The sequence below is a fragment of the Rhynchophorus ferrugineus genome, unplaced genomic scaffold (genome assembly GCF_030347505.1).
Source record: "Rhynchophorus ferrugineus isolate W39M unplaced genomic scaffold, kcgeb_rfMv2 rfM4, whole genome shotgun sequence".
Classification (NCBI taxonomy): domain Eukaryota; kingdom Metazoa; phylum Arthropoda; class Insecta; order Coleoptera; family Curculionidae; genus Rhynchophorus; species Rhynchophorus ferrugineus.
Window position 1 is genome coordinate 8,577,602 of NW_027472583.1, and position 15,178 is coordinate 8,592,779.

The following is a 15,178-nucleotide window of genomic DNA, read 5'->3' on the forward strand; positions in this document are numbered from 1 at the left end:
CATAAAATATAATATAAATATTAATTGAAAATAGTAAAGGCAAAAACTATGTTGTCTGTAATAGCAGTAACACAAAAAAAAACTATAGCCAAAAATTAATAAAAATCATTAAGCAATATGTTAAGACAATATATTCCAAAATCAAAGCTTACAGTCAAAACACTAAGTTATCTCAAACTAGAAATATTCAATGTCAATTTTTTCTTTCTGTTGATAAATATAAACCAGAATAAAATCCTCTTGCAAATGGAAGAAGCAAGAAATATAATATATACCACAACTCTATCAAGATTAACCAAAGTAACGTAATCAAAATCTACTTAATAATTTTAATTAATATTACTTAATACTTAATAATTAATAATAAGTCATCAAGATTAAAGTTTAAAGTGAGCCAGCAATGAAATTGTATCAAAACTAATTACAGAAATATAAAAAGTCTAGAGAATTAGGGATCAAACAAAAGTTGTAGGAACATAAAATAGAAAAACAACGAAATTGATATGCCAAAAATATGATTTTAAAGTTTAAATCATCATATTATATGTTGTTTTTGTTTTAAACAGGCTTTATTGAGTACCTTCAGTAAAATACTTGAGCTAAAAGGAATATTAAATGTTTACCTTATAACTTTTATAAATATAAATAATTGTTATTCTTTTTAATATAAATAAAAGCTTAAACAATACATTCCAATGGCAGTAAACATTATATTCCAATTCGGCCAAGATGATCCGGACGAGCTGAAGAAGTGATGATGAGTAATGGTGGCGTTATCTTTGGATAAATACTCTTTAGATACTGTTCTACACTCCACCAAAGCCCCGCAGCCTTTACAACCTCTTGGTTGATATGTTACGCAAATTTGATCTTCCGGACAATACCGATCTTGACATGGATCTTCGAGTTCATTTGATTTACAATCTATATAGGCTAAAAAGTGTTATTATTGAGTTTTAATTAGTGGTGCTGGTCGATCTAAGAAGCCTTACTGTCCTTGCACACGTCTTTAAAACAGCATCCTCCACAACACGAATAGTCATCAGAACACTAAAAGAATAATTTAATGTTTATAACTATTTAAAAAAGCCTATCAAAGTACTCACACTTTGTCCATAAAATCGACAATCCTGTGCTTTAACGATCGGCAAAACTACAATAACAAGTAAGACTGTTCGACGCAGCATTATGGTTATAAGTTTTGCAGCGTACTAACAGTTTTAACAATATAATGCAAAAGACCTTGCTCACCTTTACCTTACTAATTAGGATTATTATCATTATTTTTAAATATTTCAGCTTTTTAATAAAAAATATCCAATATATACGTTTAATGTATCGGTCACTATACTTTAAATACTTATCTATACTATGGCTTGTAAAATTATGCACTTTAATTATTTAAAATAAACAAGAATACTTTTTTAAATCATCGAACCAAGCCACCAAACATTCATTAGCCTTTTCATCTCGTATAAGGTTCGATATATTGATAAGAAAATCACTAGAAATCTTCTTTCCCATGGATATCATTATATACACGAGCATAGACCAGGCCTCTGGTGAATTAGGGCAGCTATGTACAGCCTTCTGGGCAAAACTGAAGGCTTGCTTAGTGTCTCCAGCCATTTGAAATGACAAAGCAACTAAATATAGTATCTGTAAAAATAAAGCTGGACCATAACAATGTCACTTTTTAAACACTGAACCTATTTAGCACACCTTACATACGTCCATGTTCGTTCGTCCCAATTTAATGGCAGTTTGGGCACATTTTGCAGCAACTTTTAGAGCTCGTTTGGTTTTATCCATGCGGAATATTGTCATCGATAATGTAAGCCACGTGGAACTTTCGTTTGGAAATTTATGCACCAACTTACTGATCTCCGACTTTGCATCTCGCTTATTGTTTCTTGTAATATAATAGTAGGACAGCAAGGTAACATAGTGATAAATAAATTCAGAATTCTCCAGTGGAGAGCCTTTAAGCGTTTCTTGTAGTAAAGACAGCTCCTTACATACCAATTTGGCAAGTCCCTCGTCCTTGTGTATTAAAGCTAGCGATAAGGTGGCGTACAGACTCCACGGTGATACAGGTTTGAGACTGAGACTAAAAAAATTTATGTACATACGCATATGTACACGTAAAATCAAATAAATACCTTTGAAACAGTAAATCTTTGGCCATATCTAGACCTTTGAATTTGTAGGCCATCGATGCCAAGGCTACTAATATGTCCGATTGATTTGCCTGTTCGGTAGCAAGCCAATGGAGGGCTTGCTCATAAGTAGAATATGATTCTTCATAGTAACCACCTTACAATAAAAATAATATCAATAAAGTTCTAGCCATCGAAAAGTAATTTTTATCATTACTCAAAACTCTTCATAATGTTTTTCTCCTTGAGGTTATATAAATAATTTTCTCACTGAACTAAGACAACATGCACTTTTTTAGTATGCATGGTAAGGCATAATCTAGCAATTTAACTAGTTTTCAAGTTAGTATTGAACACAATTATATCATGAATTTAATTTGATAAAAATTGCTCCTATTCGAGACTTGGACACTGACATTAGTAACCTTGGAATAATCCAAACACACTGCTTGATGTATAAAATTGCAAAATTAAAATACCAGTTGAAGAACAGACCCAGTTAAAAATGCAGATGAAATTGAAATGTGGACGTTATGTAGTCAGAACCAACCACAATGTTAATATTTTTTATTAGTTACTAAAGGTTGATATCTGTTGAGACCTGAACATGTGTAGCCAGTTATCAACAACCACCATGCGTACTGATGTGGTATTAACAGTAACGATTTTTTTGAGTAGTTGAAAATTTGTTTTTCAGTAAGGGCGGGCCTATGTTGACAATCTGTGTCGGTCCTTTGGTTTGCGTCTATTTAACCTCTTGTTTATTAATCAGTTGGTGATGCCGAATTGTCATGGCAAGTAACACAATTGAGCAAAATGAGTGATTGATTAATGACTAAGAGCAAATTGGGATGAATGGCCATTACAACAGGCATGATTCCTCTATATTGAACAACACCAACTAACATGGGATTGATCATATCAGATCATAGGATTCGATAACTTTTTTGGTCTTGTAACCATTGTTGGCCTCAAATAGAGCCGGGAATTAGCAGCAATTTATTAAAACTAGAATACTCAGATTGGTGCCCTATCATCCTACCATCCACTATCAGCCCGATGTAGCTGTAAATCTAATTTCTCCAATGGAAGTTGCCACAGAAATCCACAACAACCTCAATTCTAAAAATGTTCCTAGAATTGATGATATACTATTACCTGGGTTAATGAAACAACTAACACGAAAAGCAATCATCGTGTTCCGGAATGTTTTAAGGTTGCTCGAATAACTATGCTTAAAAAACCTGACAAGCCGGCCGAAAAAGTTGAATCTTACAGGCCTATTTCGCTGCTACCTGCGATATCAAAATTAGTTGAAAAACAGCTGTTAAAACATATTAAACCATTTATTGAAATATCAGATTTCCAGTTTTGATGTCGAAATCACCCCTCAACATTCGAAGAAAAGAAATACTGCCCCGCAATATTCCTGGGCGCCTTACAAGCTTTTGACCGGGTGACCATTTGAAATTAATCTACTCTACAAAATGAACAAATTGTTACCGCGGAATTACTGTCGACTGCTGGAATGATATCTTTTCGAAAGAAAATTTAGTCTCGTATGAAGGGACATTCTCTACACTTAAGCCTATTTTGGAAGGAGTTCTACAGGATAATGTCTCGAGGCCTCTCCTGTATCTGCTCTACACTGCTGATATCCCAAAAACAAAAGAAACGGTACTTGAAACATTTGCCGACGACACAGTTATCATGCCAAAAGATATATCTCTCCCTAAGGCTGCAGAAAAAGTACAAGTAGCGGTCAACAAGATCTACAAATCGACTAGAGAGTGGAAATTACAGCTTAATATCTTCAAATCTGTCCATGTTAATTTGGCGCTGCGGCAAAATCGCCTAATTATATCACTTGACGAATGTCGGATTCCTCGAGAATCAGTAAAATACCTCCGAATATATCTCGATAGTAGGTTAAATTGAAACCATCATGTTAGACAAAAAGCGGAGTAGATTAGACTCAAAGTCAAAGCAACTGTACCGGTTAGTCGGAGGATATTGTCACCTTAACCTAAAATCAAAGAGATTAGTTTATCAGTCAATCCAATCCAAGCCAATTTGGGCCTATGGGGTGCAAATATGGGGTTGCACTAAAACATCAAACCAACTAGTAATCCAACGTAGCGAAAACAAAGTTCTACGATTAATTACCAATGCTTAAGAGCTGCACGATGACTTCGAAATCAAATGCATATACAAAGTGATCCAAGGCTTCGGCTTAAAACATGAAATAAAGTTGCGAAACCATAGCAACATGGAAGTAATGCAGCTACTGGGCAACACGCATGAAATCAGAAGATTGAACAAAGCGAATACATACATACATACTTATGTCTTAATCCCGTACTCGCCTTACTCGTGTATTAAAACAAGTACGACAGAACAATAGTAATAAATTAATTTGTAAATTAAGATTGTACTAAGTATATCTAATGTAAGATGTAATTAATAAAAAATATATATGCAGAATTTGAGAGAAAATATATGATTAATTAAATTACAAGTTAAAAATGCTTCATAATTCTATAATTCAAACCTTCAAGAAAAGGGAATTCGTAAAATAAATAAAGCTGCACGCGAATATCTCCTAAGAGAAACCAATACATAAATATATAAACTAATAATTTCTATTCACATGTATGAAATAAACAAACAGAACCCATTTAAGAGCGATAATGTGTTACTTAAACACTCTCACTGAATGACGTTCGCTATTTATTTACTTTTGTACCAACGAAATACGTTTAACTCGCTTTCAATAAAACTTACTTTTATATAGGGCTAGGGCTAACGCGCTACCCGCATTAAACGTAGCTTCTTCGCTATCGCTCAACGTTTGGATCGCTTTCGCAAAGTTCCCCGTTCTATATTGTAACCGGCCCAGATTAATCCGAGCTTTTTTCCTATTCTCTGGATCCGAATAAAGGAATGCATTCTGGAACGCTCCCTTGGCCGAATTAATAAGTCCCATCCTCTCCTGCAATATTCCAAATAAGTTCCAAGCACAACCATCCGTGGGGTATCGGTCTGAAAAAAGAGAAAACATGTCGAATACCTAATCGGCTTTCCAGCGACTTAAGCAAATATCTATTCTACTTTCGTTTTCATCGGACCAATTAACTTTGGTCTGAGAAAAAGCCATACGATAAGTTAAAATATAAACAATTAGGAATAAATTTCGGCGTGCCGATATAAATACGAATCACTGTAAGGAAAATAGTCATAGAACTACTGAAGATGTCGAATACTATCAGTGTAAAGACCCTCCTGGTTTTGTGCCTAATTTTAGGCGTATGCTACGCCGATGGTCATAACAATCACCATGTTTATTATAAGAAGAAACATCGTCACCATGGATTATGTAAGTACCGTTTGAAGAAAAATTGAGTATAACTAATTTAGTCGTTAATTTAGATCATCTCAAATATCTGTCGTATCTCGCATTCCTGGCCATCAAGCTGAAGATTGTATTTTTCCTCGGAACTGTATTTGCCATTAGCGCTGTGGCGGCTAAAGTTTTTGGAGTCATCAAACTAATGGAATATTATAAACGTAAGACAAGATATAGATATGTTTACAAGAAGCAATATAACAATATTACGTTTGTTAAAGATAAAACCCATCACGAAGAAAAAATCGTATACGTAAATCCACACGAGCATTATGACAGTGGTAGTTTCGGAGGATACGGCGGCTATAGTGGATACTCCGCACCAGTTGAGTTTAGTTCCAAAGATTATTCGCCAGGTAAGTCAGTAAAACACCTTTGAAACCGGTGATTAAAACAATTTAAACTTAGATTTTTCCATTGATCATCCACCATCGGGGGCATATGGTGAACATGATAGGTATACAACAATAAAAAGTGATAATGGAAGACAACTGGGTGGTTTTTCTGATCACTTAAAAGCCATAGTGCGGAAACTAAGAAGGTAAACGATTTTTTTAATCTGTGAAATAATTTTACCATTAATACAAAATCGTTACAGTCTGAATATTACCGAAATGGCTCTGAAGGAGATGGGAATAAAAGAAGAGGCTTGTAAGAAAAAATTCATCTGTGAGGCCGAATACAACTGTAAAAACAATCCTGTTTTGGAAACAGGTTTCCACTTATTAAGGTAGGTAAGAACGTACAACATTTTGCCTTTTTTATAAAAAGATGATCTTATAGGGATGATTCATATCAACGCTATAAACCAAATGCCACTATAGAGTCCTTTGAAGGCTGCGGCAAGTTATATCAAGACTGTACAGAATAGAACATCATAAATGAATTGTAGTAATTTATGTATTTTTTGTAATTTATTTATTTATCGTAATTTATTTATTACTGAAATAAAATCTTACCGAGATACCAGCGTATTGCATCATTAGCAACTGGTACTGCATACATATCATATAATGAGTACCACAAATCCTTATCCTTAGGTGGTCCCTTTAGCAAAGTCTCACAAACACAGTTTGCATAACCTAAACAGCCTTGTTCATGATGATCTAGTTGTATACTATGTCTGAATAAGCCCATGGTGTCGCGATGATCCATGCTTTCAGCTATAAGAGCCTGATAAAAAAAACAATTTATATCTAAAAACAATATTTAACTTGCAGCTTGTTTACTTGGCCAATCCAAGAACTAACGTAATCAGGATCAGCCCTTTGACCTTCACTGAACGCCTTATTGGCCAGTTTTATATCCCCCTTGAGAAGATACAGCACACCTAAATTAGTCCAAGACACAGCGGTATTATGATCCGCAGTGATCGCTTTTATGAAACAGTGCTGTATAATGTTAGCGGGTGAGTCTTTAAAATAGTGAATGCATCCCAACAAATTCCAATATTGCCAATTACCGGAGTCCAGTTCGATGCATTTATGCGCCGCTTGGATAGCATAATTTAACAATTTCTCCTTTTCTGAGTTTTCAACGTTCTCATGTCGAGCATTATCTAAATAACATACCGCCAGATCTTGCCAAAGAAACGGGCTATCTTGCGCTAAACTAACCGCTTTACAAAAACATCTACAAATTATTGATTAAAGATACCACAGACTAGCATAGAAGAAGGAATATACTTTGTGGCAAAACTGAGCACCTCCTCCTGTTCAAGAAATTTGTCATCATCTTCGTCAAAAAATTGTCGCGATATCTGCAGACAACATTGTTTTGCTGGTAACTTAGCTATGAAATATACTATGTCTCCTAGTATCTTCCACAGACATAAAAGTTCACTTCTCTGCAGAATGGCTCTGAAAAAAAAAGCCAATATTTTTTCTCCAACAACAGTCTTCCATCAACTAACAAGCTAATTTTCGTAGCAGCCATTTGAGCGTACTCCCAAGCTCTCTCCAGTCTTTCATCTTTATAAAAAATTCTCGCTTGGCAAAGGGCAGCTTCAGCCAATCCTTTAAGTGCTGGGATATATTCGGTATTAAGTTGAAGAATGTTTTCAAAGCTAATCTGAGCCTCTAAATATTCCCCTAAAATCTATAGGGAAATAAATCAATCATCACAAAAATTTGCATGACTATAGTATAACCTTCTTTATATTAGCAACCTGCAGAGAGGTATAGAGAGAATTATCAGACATGACAGAGGCCTTTTCGTAACATTTCAAGGCAGATTTGAAAGAGCCCCTGGTAAAATAAGCATCAGCTAAAGACTCCCAATATTGCCTTAAAAGTGTTGGACTTCAAAATATGACCCAATATTAATTTATACAATTTTTCCTTACACATTGTCAGGATTAAAGCGTACTGCCATTCTTAAATATTTTATACTATTTTCAGTATCTCCTTGATCAAAGTAGGTTAATCCTAATTGGAACCAAGCCCATGAGTTTCTTTTATTAATGACATCTTTAGACAAGCTAGTTAATAAGTTCAAATTCGCATCCTAAGACAAACAAAATGATCAAATTATATAGCCTGAAGAATTAAATTATAGTACCCAATTTTTCAGTTTCCTGTAAACTTTACTGAGTTCAGAGCCAACCTCGGACGACTCTGAATTTATACGAAAAGCTTTTTCAAAGCATCGCCTGGCTTTATCAATCTGATTGAATTTACTATAGTATTGGCCCAACCAATAAAAACTTTGGTAACTATCTGGGTTACACTTTGCCGCCTACAAATAGAAAATAATATAACATCAATTTATGAATTAAAATATTCTTTATAATGCCTTCAAGAATGGATCTCGTGACCGTTCATATTCATTCACATTCCAATATAACGTCCCTAGTTCCATCCACCATTCTGCTGAATTAAAACTATATTTTTTCATAAAATCAATGGCAGTGGTGTACATTTCCTTTTTCTTGTACATCTTAACTTTTAAAATACATGCCTGTTCTTGATTGGAAATATCAAAAATTAATTTATCAGCTTCTAGATAATTTTCTAATGAAATATGACTGAGTGCTAGGTAAAACAAACTTTCATCTTTCAGATAATTCTAAAAAAGTCACATAAGTTCGATAAGGATAAAGGAAGAAATTACTTACTTCAGTAGAATATAAACTTATAACTTTGCGCCAATCTTCAGAGACATTAGATCTGGACAATATCTTAACTTCTTGGATTGTGACTAATTTAGATATTGATGAAGCATCATCCACGCTACCTAGTAATTTTTTAGTTTTATCTAAACTGTTTGATGCCTCTTCAATATTTCCCAAGTTTATTAAAACATCAGTTAACAATATCCAAGCATATATTAAACCAGGTCTTTGCATAGTCACTAAAATAGGTGATGCCCAAAAAACATAGTTACTAAAGTGATGATTTAAAACTATTACCATTTTTTAATTTATCTCTTGCCTCTAACATTTTTTCAACTTTAACCAATAATACTGCTTCAGTGAATATTCCTACAGCATTATTAGGATCTATTTGTAAAAGTTTCATTTTATACTTTTCAATTTCACTGTGAAAACTATCTATCTCAGGAAATTCTAAAATATATAGTTCATTGTACATTTTACATATCCAGGAAAGGAAAAGAACACTATTGGGATATATTTCACATATATTTATGGCATTCTCATAAAGTTTAACGAATAGTTTTCCTTTGTATAGAATTGACAGATAATTTGAACACAATTGATGTGTTACCATGGAGCAAGAAACCATATCTGGCATACAGTTTAAGTACTAAAACGTATGTTTATCTGATACTACATATTACAATTATGTAAGTCTACTCACAATATCCAATAATGCTATGTTATTGTTGGTATCACTTTGTAAAATTTCTGAAATCAGCTTTAAAATCTCGTTTTTGTTTTCTTTAGTGCATTTTTTACTACAATTCCATAACACTTGGCAAATGTTACAAATATCTCCGTCCTTGTAAATTTTCATAAGTTTGTTACTATGTTTAACTAACTTTATTTCATTACTATAAAAACAAGAAATATAACACAATTTGAATTAAAGGGAATATATTTACCTTTCTACTTCTAAATATGATAAAAGACTTTTAATTAATTCAGGCTTGGTTTCATTTGTATTTATTTTTTCATAATAATTTATGAAACCCTGAAATCCAAGAGGATTTGAGGGATTGAGATCAACTGCTTTCTGAAAAGCTTTGGGCGCCTGATCTACAGGTCCGACTTCTTGTAGTGCAAAGCCAAGAAATAATAAAGCCATGTAATTGTTTTTATCTTCCCTCAAAACGCTCTAAAATAAATAAAAATGTGATAAGAGACATAAAACTGGTTATTGTTAAAACCTTGGATAATTTTAAAGCATGTTGAAAATCTTTTTTCTCGATAGCTTCTCTAGTTTCTTTTAAAATTGCTTTAATGTCTTTCATGGTAAAACTTTAGATCATCCCTTTTATAAATAAAATAATATTGATAATGAAATAAAATTTGGTTATAGGTTACAATCCTTTCTTCTTCTTCTGAAATAGTTGTTTATCAACATTTAATTTTAACATTTTTTCAAATGTTAAATTATTAAAATAAATTAATTTAATAAAATTTTCCTTAAATGTTAAATTTCTATTACTTACAATTATATAAATATCTTATTATGTTATATAAATGTCATCTTAGTTAATTATAATAAAATATTCAAAATATATAGAAAAATTGTAGTTTTTTTTAAATAGTGGATGCTATCTGGAAATGTTAAATTTCTAGAGAAAAGAAAACAGCAATGATATATTTTAACATGACCGATTCAAAACATATTTTACTTATTTATTTTATAGAAGTAAATATCTAATTTATTTTAATAATTTCAATAAATTGAAAGTATATAAAAATTACCTTAGTGTAATCTTTATACTTATACACGCAATGGATATTTTGAATACATTTTTAATATTTTGAGATATATTTAATATTATCTTCTATCTGACAACAAAAAAAATTTTAATAAATATTTTTTGAACTTTGGACGTGTTTACGCGAGAGGTAAGCTTTTTGGACTTTGATCTTTCACCAGCATATATGTGCAATCATTGTAATAATTTTTTCAGTTGAGTTCACAAAATATCGTCCTGTGAGGTTTAGTGTGCTTCAATGTTAGATTCTTCTTAAAATTATAAACAATTATTATGGCTTCTTTGGTTAAAGGTATAATTATGTCATCAAATAATATTATGTTTAATAGTTTTTTTTAAGGTGTTTTTGTTGTTGGAGCGAAACGAACCCCGTTTGGTACATATGGAGGGAAATTGAAGGATATCTCTCCAACAGAGCTTCAGACAGTTGCAGCAAAAGCTGCTTTAGCGGCTGCAAATCTTAAACCAGAACTAGTTGACTCTGTTGTTATTGGAAATGTTTCAGCTGTAAGTATGCATTAAAAAAAATTGACAATTGATAATTAAAAATGTATCATATAGGCATCTGCTGCAGATGGTACATTTTGTGCTAGGCATGTTTCTCTTCGCACCGGAATACCTATAGAAAAACCTGCTTATAATATAAATCGTTTATGTGGTTCAGGCTTCCAAAGTGTAGTTAATGGGGCCCAAGATATATTGACTGGTTTTTCACAAATAGTACTTACAGGAGGTACTGAAAATATGTCTGCATACCCTCATGTCCTAAGAGGTTTGAGATTTGGTGTTCCTTTGGGTCAAAGTCCACCTTTAGAAGATTCACTTTGGGCAGGTCTTCTTGATACCCAATGTAATCTTCCTATGGGTTTAACCGCTGAAAAATTAGGTGCCCAATATAATTTAACACGCGATGAAGTGGATGAATTTGCACTTAGATCACAAAAACTATGGAAGGAGGCACATGATGCTGGTAGATTTAATGAAGAATTAGTGCCAATACCAGTAAAGGTGAAAAAAGATATTAAAAATTTTGAAGTTGATGAACACCCTAAACCACAAACTACCATTGATACCTTAAAAAAATTGCCTACTGTTTTCAAGAAGGAAGGTTTGGTAACAGCAGGCTCTGCATCTGTAAGATAATCATTGAATCTTTTTTTTATGAAGAAAATGTAATGTATATTTATTTTAAAGGGCATATGCGACGGAGCAGGTGCTGTTGTATTAGCTAGTGAAGAGGCAGTTAACAAAAACAACCTAAAACCTCTTGCTAGATTAGTGGGTTACTCAATAGTAGGAGTTGATCCTAGTATTATGGGTATTGGGCCAGCACCAGCTATAAGACTTCTTTTGAAAGCAACTGGAAAAACTCTAGATGACATTGATCTTGTAGAGGTAAAGTTATTTGAAACAGATACATGATGTAAGATACTTATCAGAACTATTATAGATCAATGAGGCATTTGGTGCTCAAACTTTGGCTTGTGCTAAAGAGTTAAAACTTGATATTAACAAGCTCAATGTAGATGGAGGAGCTATTGCTTTAGGTCATCCCCTTGCAGCCTCAGGAAGTAGGATTACAGCTCACCTGGTTTATGAATTGAGGTATTATTTTTGTTAGATTGTAGAAACTGATAAATACACTATTTAAAAAATTATTTCGATTTTAGGAGAAGAAAGGCCAAATTTGGAATTGGTTCAGCCTGTATTGGTGGTGGTCAAGGTATAGCCCTTCTCGTAGAAGCACTATAACCTGATTAAGATATTAAACATTTGTATTGTTATTGATTTACTATTTTTATAATATTAAATATTCATTTTTATATATAATTTTAAAAAATAAATAATTATTTTTTTATTGTATTTATTTATTGAATTAGTAAAGTCAATTATGGCACATCACAATATATAGACAATATTCTGCTTTTTATGTTTTGTGGTCACTATTTAAAATACTTAATACTGCTTTTTGATGCATATACTTGGCATCTGTTTATTTAAAGTGAAAGGTTATTTTTTGTTGCTAAGGAATGATACCTATGTCAATTGTTTAATTTATATCAATGTACTAATTTAAAAAAAAAATTGTTTTGAGTTTCTTAATGTACTTTTAGGATAATTTGATTATCTTGAACACTTATTTTTATCTGAAATAAACATAAGGACAAATTTAAGTAAATTAATTTAACTAAGTAATTTTGTATAACCTCATCATTTTAGATAGTTTTCTTACAGAAAAGGTACGTTATAATTTCACTTTGCTTTTATTACTTATTATTTTTCTTGACTAGATTTTATTTTTTAGATAATGTCAAATAGTTTGAAAGATCTTGTTATATCTTTCTTGGAAAGAAATAGAGGTCTAGTAGTTTTGTTATTCTGTCTCCCAGCAAGTTTAATTTTTGATTTTGTATTATCACTGTATGTTAAGTTTCAAAAACAATTGCTAGGAAGTCCTATGAAACATGATGAACGAGTTAGAGCAATTCAAAAAAGTGTTAATCGTTATAAACAACAGCCGACCGAAGGTCGGAAATTATTGTGTACCGCTCGTCCAAATTGGCTGAGCTTATCTACAAAATTTTTCCCAAAAAATCAGTATCATCAGATAAATGTTAATCTTTTTGATATACTAGAATTTGATGAAGTTAATTTAACTGTAAGAGTGGAACCCATGGTTACTGTTGGCGAAATCACAAATTATCTAATTCCAAAAGGATATACGCTTGCCGTTACTTTAGAAGTTACTGATGCTACTTTAGGAGGTTTGGCTATGGGTACTGGAATGAGTACGCATTCTCATTTAGTAGGTCTTTATCAGGAAACTGTTGTTTCTTATGAGGTTGTACTGGGTGATGGCAGTCTTGTTACTGCTTCCAAGGATGTGAATGCCGATCTGTACTATTGCTTACCCTGGTCTCATGGCAGCTTGGGATTCTTAGTAGCACTTACATTAAAACTTATCAAAGTCAAACCTTATGTCAAAATTACATATACACCATATAAAGGACAAAAAAGTTACTGTGATATGATACGATTGTTGTCAGGTGATTCAGAACCTGATTATCATGTGCCCGCATTTGTAGAAGCAACCATTTTCTCTAAAAATGAAGCTGTAATAATGACAGGAGAATTTTCAGATAAAGATAAAAATCTTCCTGTGAATCACTTAACTCGCTGGTACAAACCATGGTTCTACAAATATGTCGAATCATTTTTGTCTACAGGTAAACACACTGAGCTAGTTCCTCTCAGGGAGTATCTTTTGCGTCACAACAGATCTATCTTTTGGGTAATGGAGTCCATGATACCTTTTGGCAATAATCCATTCTTTAGATGGTTCCTTGGTTGGCTTTTACCTCCTAAGCCTGCATTCCTTAAATTTACTACTACTCCTGGGATAAGAGCTTTCACATTTACAAGACAAGTTTTTCAGGATATTGTGTTACCAATTCGAAAGTTAGAAGAACAAATTAAACAATCAAATAAGTTGTTCAAGGCTTATCCTCTCTTGGTTTATCCTTGTAGAGTATACAAGCACGGTCCTAATTCAGGTCAAATTCGTAATCCAAAGGATGAATATCTTGTAGAAGGAAAAAACTATGCCATGTACAACGATTTGGGTATATATGGTGTACCTGGCTATGTAAAAAAAAACCAGAACTATAATCCAGTAACAGCCATGAGGAATATGGAGAAATTTACTAGAAATGTAGGTGGATTTTCCTTTCTCTACGCAGACATATTCATGAATAGGAAAGAATTTGAAGAAATGTTTGATTTAACATCATATGAAGTTGTCAGAAAAAAATACCATGCAGAAGGCAATTTCCCTCATTTATATGATAAAGTAAAACCAGAAATTGATGTATTTAAAGTAGCAGAAGAATATGAAATTAAATGATTACTGTAATAAGTAAATATATTGAATTTTGTTAATGTAAAATTTTGATTTTTATTCACAATTAAATTAATAGGTATTGCTTAATGAAAACAATGTGTATTTATAAGAAATTTTATTTACTTAAACATACTAAGCACGTCTGTTGTATGAGTTTGTAGTGGGCTGCGTTAATTGCAAACCCGAGATGTTATTAAATTCCAACATTTTCAACATTTCTTTAGTTTCTGGATCTACCTCAATAATGTCGTGTTCCAATGCAGATACTTCAGGAACATAGTTGTCGCGTCTCTCCCTTTCTTCTTCTTGCAGTTTAATGGAGATACCTCTAACCTGAGAATGCCTCAATCTCTTCATCAAATGAGTAACAAAACCGGCGATTTTGTTACGCAGGGGTTTGGTAGGAATAATTGCAATTTCCTCGCAAATCCTTTTGTTAGTATGGAAGTCCAGAGTTAACCTAGTATAATACTTTTCAATGATAACTTTGGATGCCTTCTTTACGGTTTTCGTACGTACACGACCCATTATAGCTAAAATACAATATTAAAAGAAATATTTTTATAATAAACAGGAAATATCTTACCTTTTTAATAAGAAATAATTCTTAAAAACACTGACACACGTGTCCACCTCGGGCAGCGTTCATAAAAGAGACGTTTGAGGTAGATGTCACCACTAAGCTGTCTTTTTTATAGTATGTTCAGAAATTAAATAGTTCATAACAAAATAAGTATCTTTGAACATTTTTAAATGTAATATTTTATAACTTTATTTAATATTTATATTGAATTTTATTATTTG

General features: G+C 32.5%; 6 protein-coding genes across 8 annotated transcripts; 3 read left to right on the top strand and 3 right to left on the bottom strand.

Moving 5' to 3' along the window:
• Window positions 1–113: 113 nt before the first annotated feature.
• Window positions 114–1,659, bottom strand: LOC143194990 (uncharacterized). Its single transcript, XM_076401821.1, has 3 exons — window positions 1,107–1,659; window positions 993–1,050; window positions 114–933 (listed from the first exon to the last, which is right to left on the bottom strand). Exons 1-3 carry the CDS (start codon window positions 1,185–1,187, stop codon window positions 662–664), a joined length of 411 nt encoding a protein of 136 aa, XP_076257936.1. The 5' UTR covers window positions 1,188–1,659; the 3' UTR covers window positions 114–661.
• LOC143194973 (tetratricopeptide repeat protein 37) lies at window positions 1,109–10,594 on the bottom strand. Of its 3 annotated transcripts, none has more exons than XM_076401796.1 (18): window positions 10,457–10,594; window positions 9,913–10,083; window positions 9,628–9,860; window positions 9,384–9,576; window positions 8,975–9,329; window positions 8,681–8,916; window positions 8,359–8,631; window positions 8,125–8,301; window positions 7,910–8,070; window positions 7,715–7,850; window positions 7,478–7,662; window positions 7,251–7,424; window positions 6,795–7,197; window positions 6,525–6,738; window positions 4,944–5,201; window positions 2,163–2,316; window positions 1,723–2,110; window positions 1,109–1,659 (listed from the first exon to the last, which is right to left on the bottom strand). In XM_076401796.1, exons 2-18 carry the CDS (start codon window positions 9,994–9,996, stop codon window positions 1,402–1,404), a joined length of 3,882 nt encoding a protein of 1,293 aa, XP_076257911.1. In that variant the 5' UTR covers window positions 9,997–10,083; window positions 10,457–10,594; the 3' UTR covers window positions 1,109–1,401. The 3 variants fall into 3 exon arrangements, with proteins under 3 accessions (XP_076257911.1, XP_076257910.1, XP_076257912.1); XM_076401795.1 differs by having other exon boundaries at window positions 9,913–10,086; XM_076401797.1 differs by lacking the exon at window positions 9,913–10,083 and having other exon boundaries at window positions 10,457–10,561.
• On the top strand, window positions 5,323–6,515 carry LOC143194986 (uncharacterized). The gene is made up of 6 exons (XM_076401817.1): window positions 5,323–5,535; window positions 5,589–5,726; window positions 5,787–5,921; window positions 5,974–6,106; window positions 6,164–6,295; window positions 6,349–6,515. The coding sequence occupies exons 1-6, from the start codon at window positions 5,412–5,414 to the stop codon at window positions 6,434–6,436; spliced, it is 750 nt and encodes a 249-aa protein (XP_076257932.1). The 5' UTR covers window positions 5,323–5,411; the 3' UTR covers window positions 6,437–6,515.
• Window positions 10,595–10,613: 19 nt separating the features above from the next.
• yip2 (yippee interacting protein 2) lies at window positions 10,614–12,331 on the top strand. Its single transcript, XM_076401815.1, has 6 exons — window positions 10,614–10,765; window positions 10,814–10,980; window positions 11,035–11,607; window positions 11,668–11,868; window positions 11,924–12,078; window positions 12,144–12,331. The coding sequence occupies exons 1-6, from the start codon at window positions 10,747–10,749 to the stop codon at window positions 12,223–12,225; spliced, it is 1,197 nt and encodes a 398-aa protein (XP_076257930.1). The 5' UTR covers window positions 10,614–10,746; the 3' UTR covers window positions 12,226–12,331.
• A 183-nt stretch (window positions 12,332–12,514) lies between these two features.
• Window positions 12,515–14,419, top strand: LOC143194980 (delta(24)-sterol reductase). Its single transcript, XM_083059052.1, has 2 exons — window positions 12,515–12,713; window positions 12,779–14,419. The coding sequence occupies exon 2, from the start codon at window positions 12,782–12,784 to the stop codon at window positions 14,375–14,377; it is 1,596 nt and encodes a 531-aa protein (XP_082915178.1). The 5' UTR covers window positions 12,515–12,713; window positions 12,779–12,781; the 3' UTR covers window positions 14,378–14,419.
• Window positions 14,420–14,474: 55 nt separating this feature from the next.
• On the bottom strand, window positions 14,475–15,085 carry RpS17 (Ribosomal protein S17). Its single transcript, XM_076401822.1, has 2 exons — window positions 14,961–15,085; window positions 14,475–14,907 (listed from the first exon to the last, which is right to left on the bottom strand). Exon 2 carries the CDS (start codon window positions 14,900–14,902, stop codon window positions 14,507–14,509), a length of 396 nt encoding a protein of 131 aa, XP_076257937.1. The 5' UTR covers window positions 14,903–14,907; window positions 14,961–15,085; the 3' UTR covers window positions 14,475–14,506.
• Window positions 15,086–15,178: the final 93 nt, after the last annotated feature.

Bases quoted from the DNA above. Each gene is read 5' to 3' on its own strand.
- LOC143194990 (XM_076401821.1), bottom strand. From the start codon at position 1,187: ATGCTGCGTCGAACAGTCTTACTTGTTATTGTAGTTTTGCCGATCGTT. The intron at 1,051-1,106 runs GTGAGTACTTTG...TTATTCTTTTAG, and splicing joins GTCGATTTTATGGACAAAGT to TGTTCTGATGACTATTCGTG. The intron at 934-992 runs GTAAGGCTTCTT...AACACTTTTTAG, and splicing joins TAAAGACGTGTGCAAGGACA to CCTATATAGATTGTAAATCA.
- yip2 (XM_076401815.1), top strand. The intron at 10,981-11,034 runs GTAAGTATGCAT...TGTATCATATAG, and splicing joins TTATTGGAAATGTTTCAGCT to GCATCTGCTGCAGATGGTAC. The intron at 11,608-11,667 runs GTAAGATAATCA...TTTATTTTAAAG, and splicing joins TAACAGCAGGCTCTGCATCT to GGCATATGCGACGGAGCAGG.
- LOC143194973 (XM_076401796.1), bottom strand. From the start codon at position 9,996: ATGAAAGACATTAAAGCAATTTTAAAAGAAACTAGAGAAGCTATCGAG. The intron at 9,577-9,627 runs GTAAATATATTC...TTGTTTTTATAG, and splicing joins TCATATTTAGAAGTAGAAAG to TAATGAAATAAAGTTAGTTA. The intron at 2,111-2,162 runs GTATTTATTTGA...AAATTTTTTTAG, and splicing joins AAAGATTTACTGTTTCAAAG to TCTCAGTCTCAAACCTGTAT.
- LOC143194986 (XM_076401817.1), top strand. From the start codon at position 5,412: ATGTCGAATACTATCAGTGTAAAGACCCTCCTGGTTTTGTGCCTAATT. The intron at 5,536-5,588 runs GTAAGTACCGTT...TCGTTAATTTAG, and splicing joins ACATCGTCACCATGGATTAT to ATCATCTCAAATATCTGTCG. The intron at 5,922-5,973 runs GTAAGTCAGTAA...ATTTAAACTTAG, and splicing joins TTCCAAAGATTATTCGCCAG to ATTTTTCCATTGATCATCCA.
- LOC143194980 (XM_083059052.1), top strand. From the start codon at position 12,782: ATGTCAAATAGTTTGAAAGATCTTGTTATATCTTTCTTGGAAAGAAAT.
- RpS17 (XM_076401822.1), bottom strand. From the start codon at position 14,902: ATGGGTCGTGTACGTACGAAAACCGTAAAGAAGGCATCCAAAGTTATC.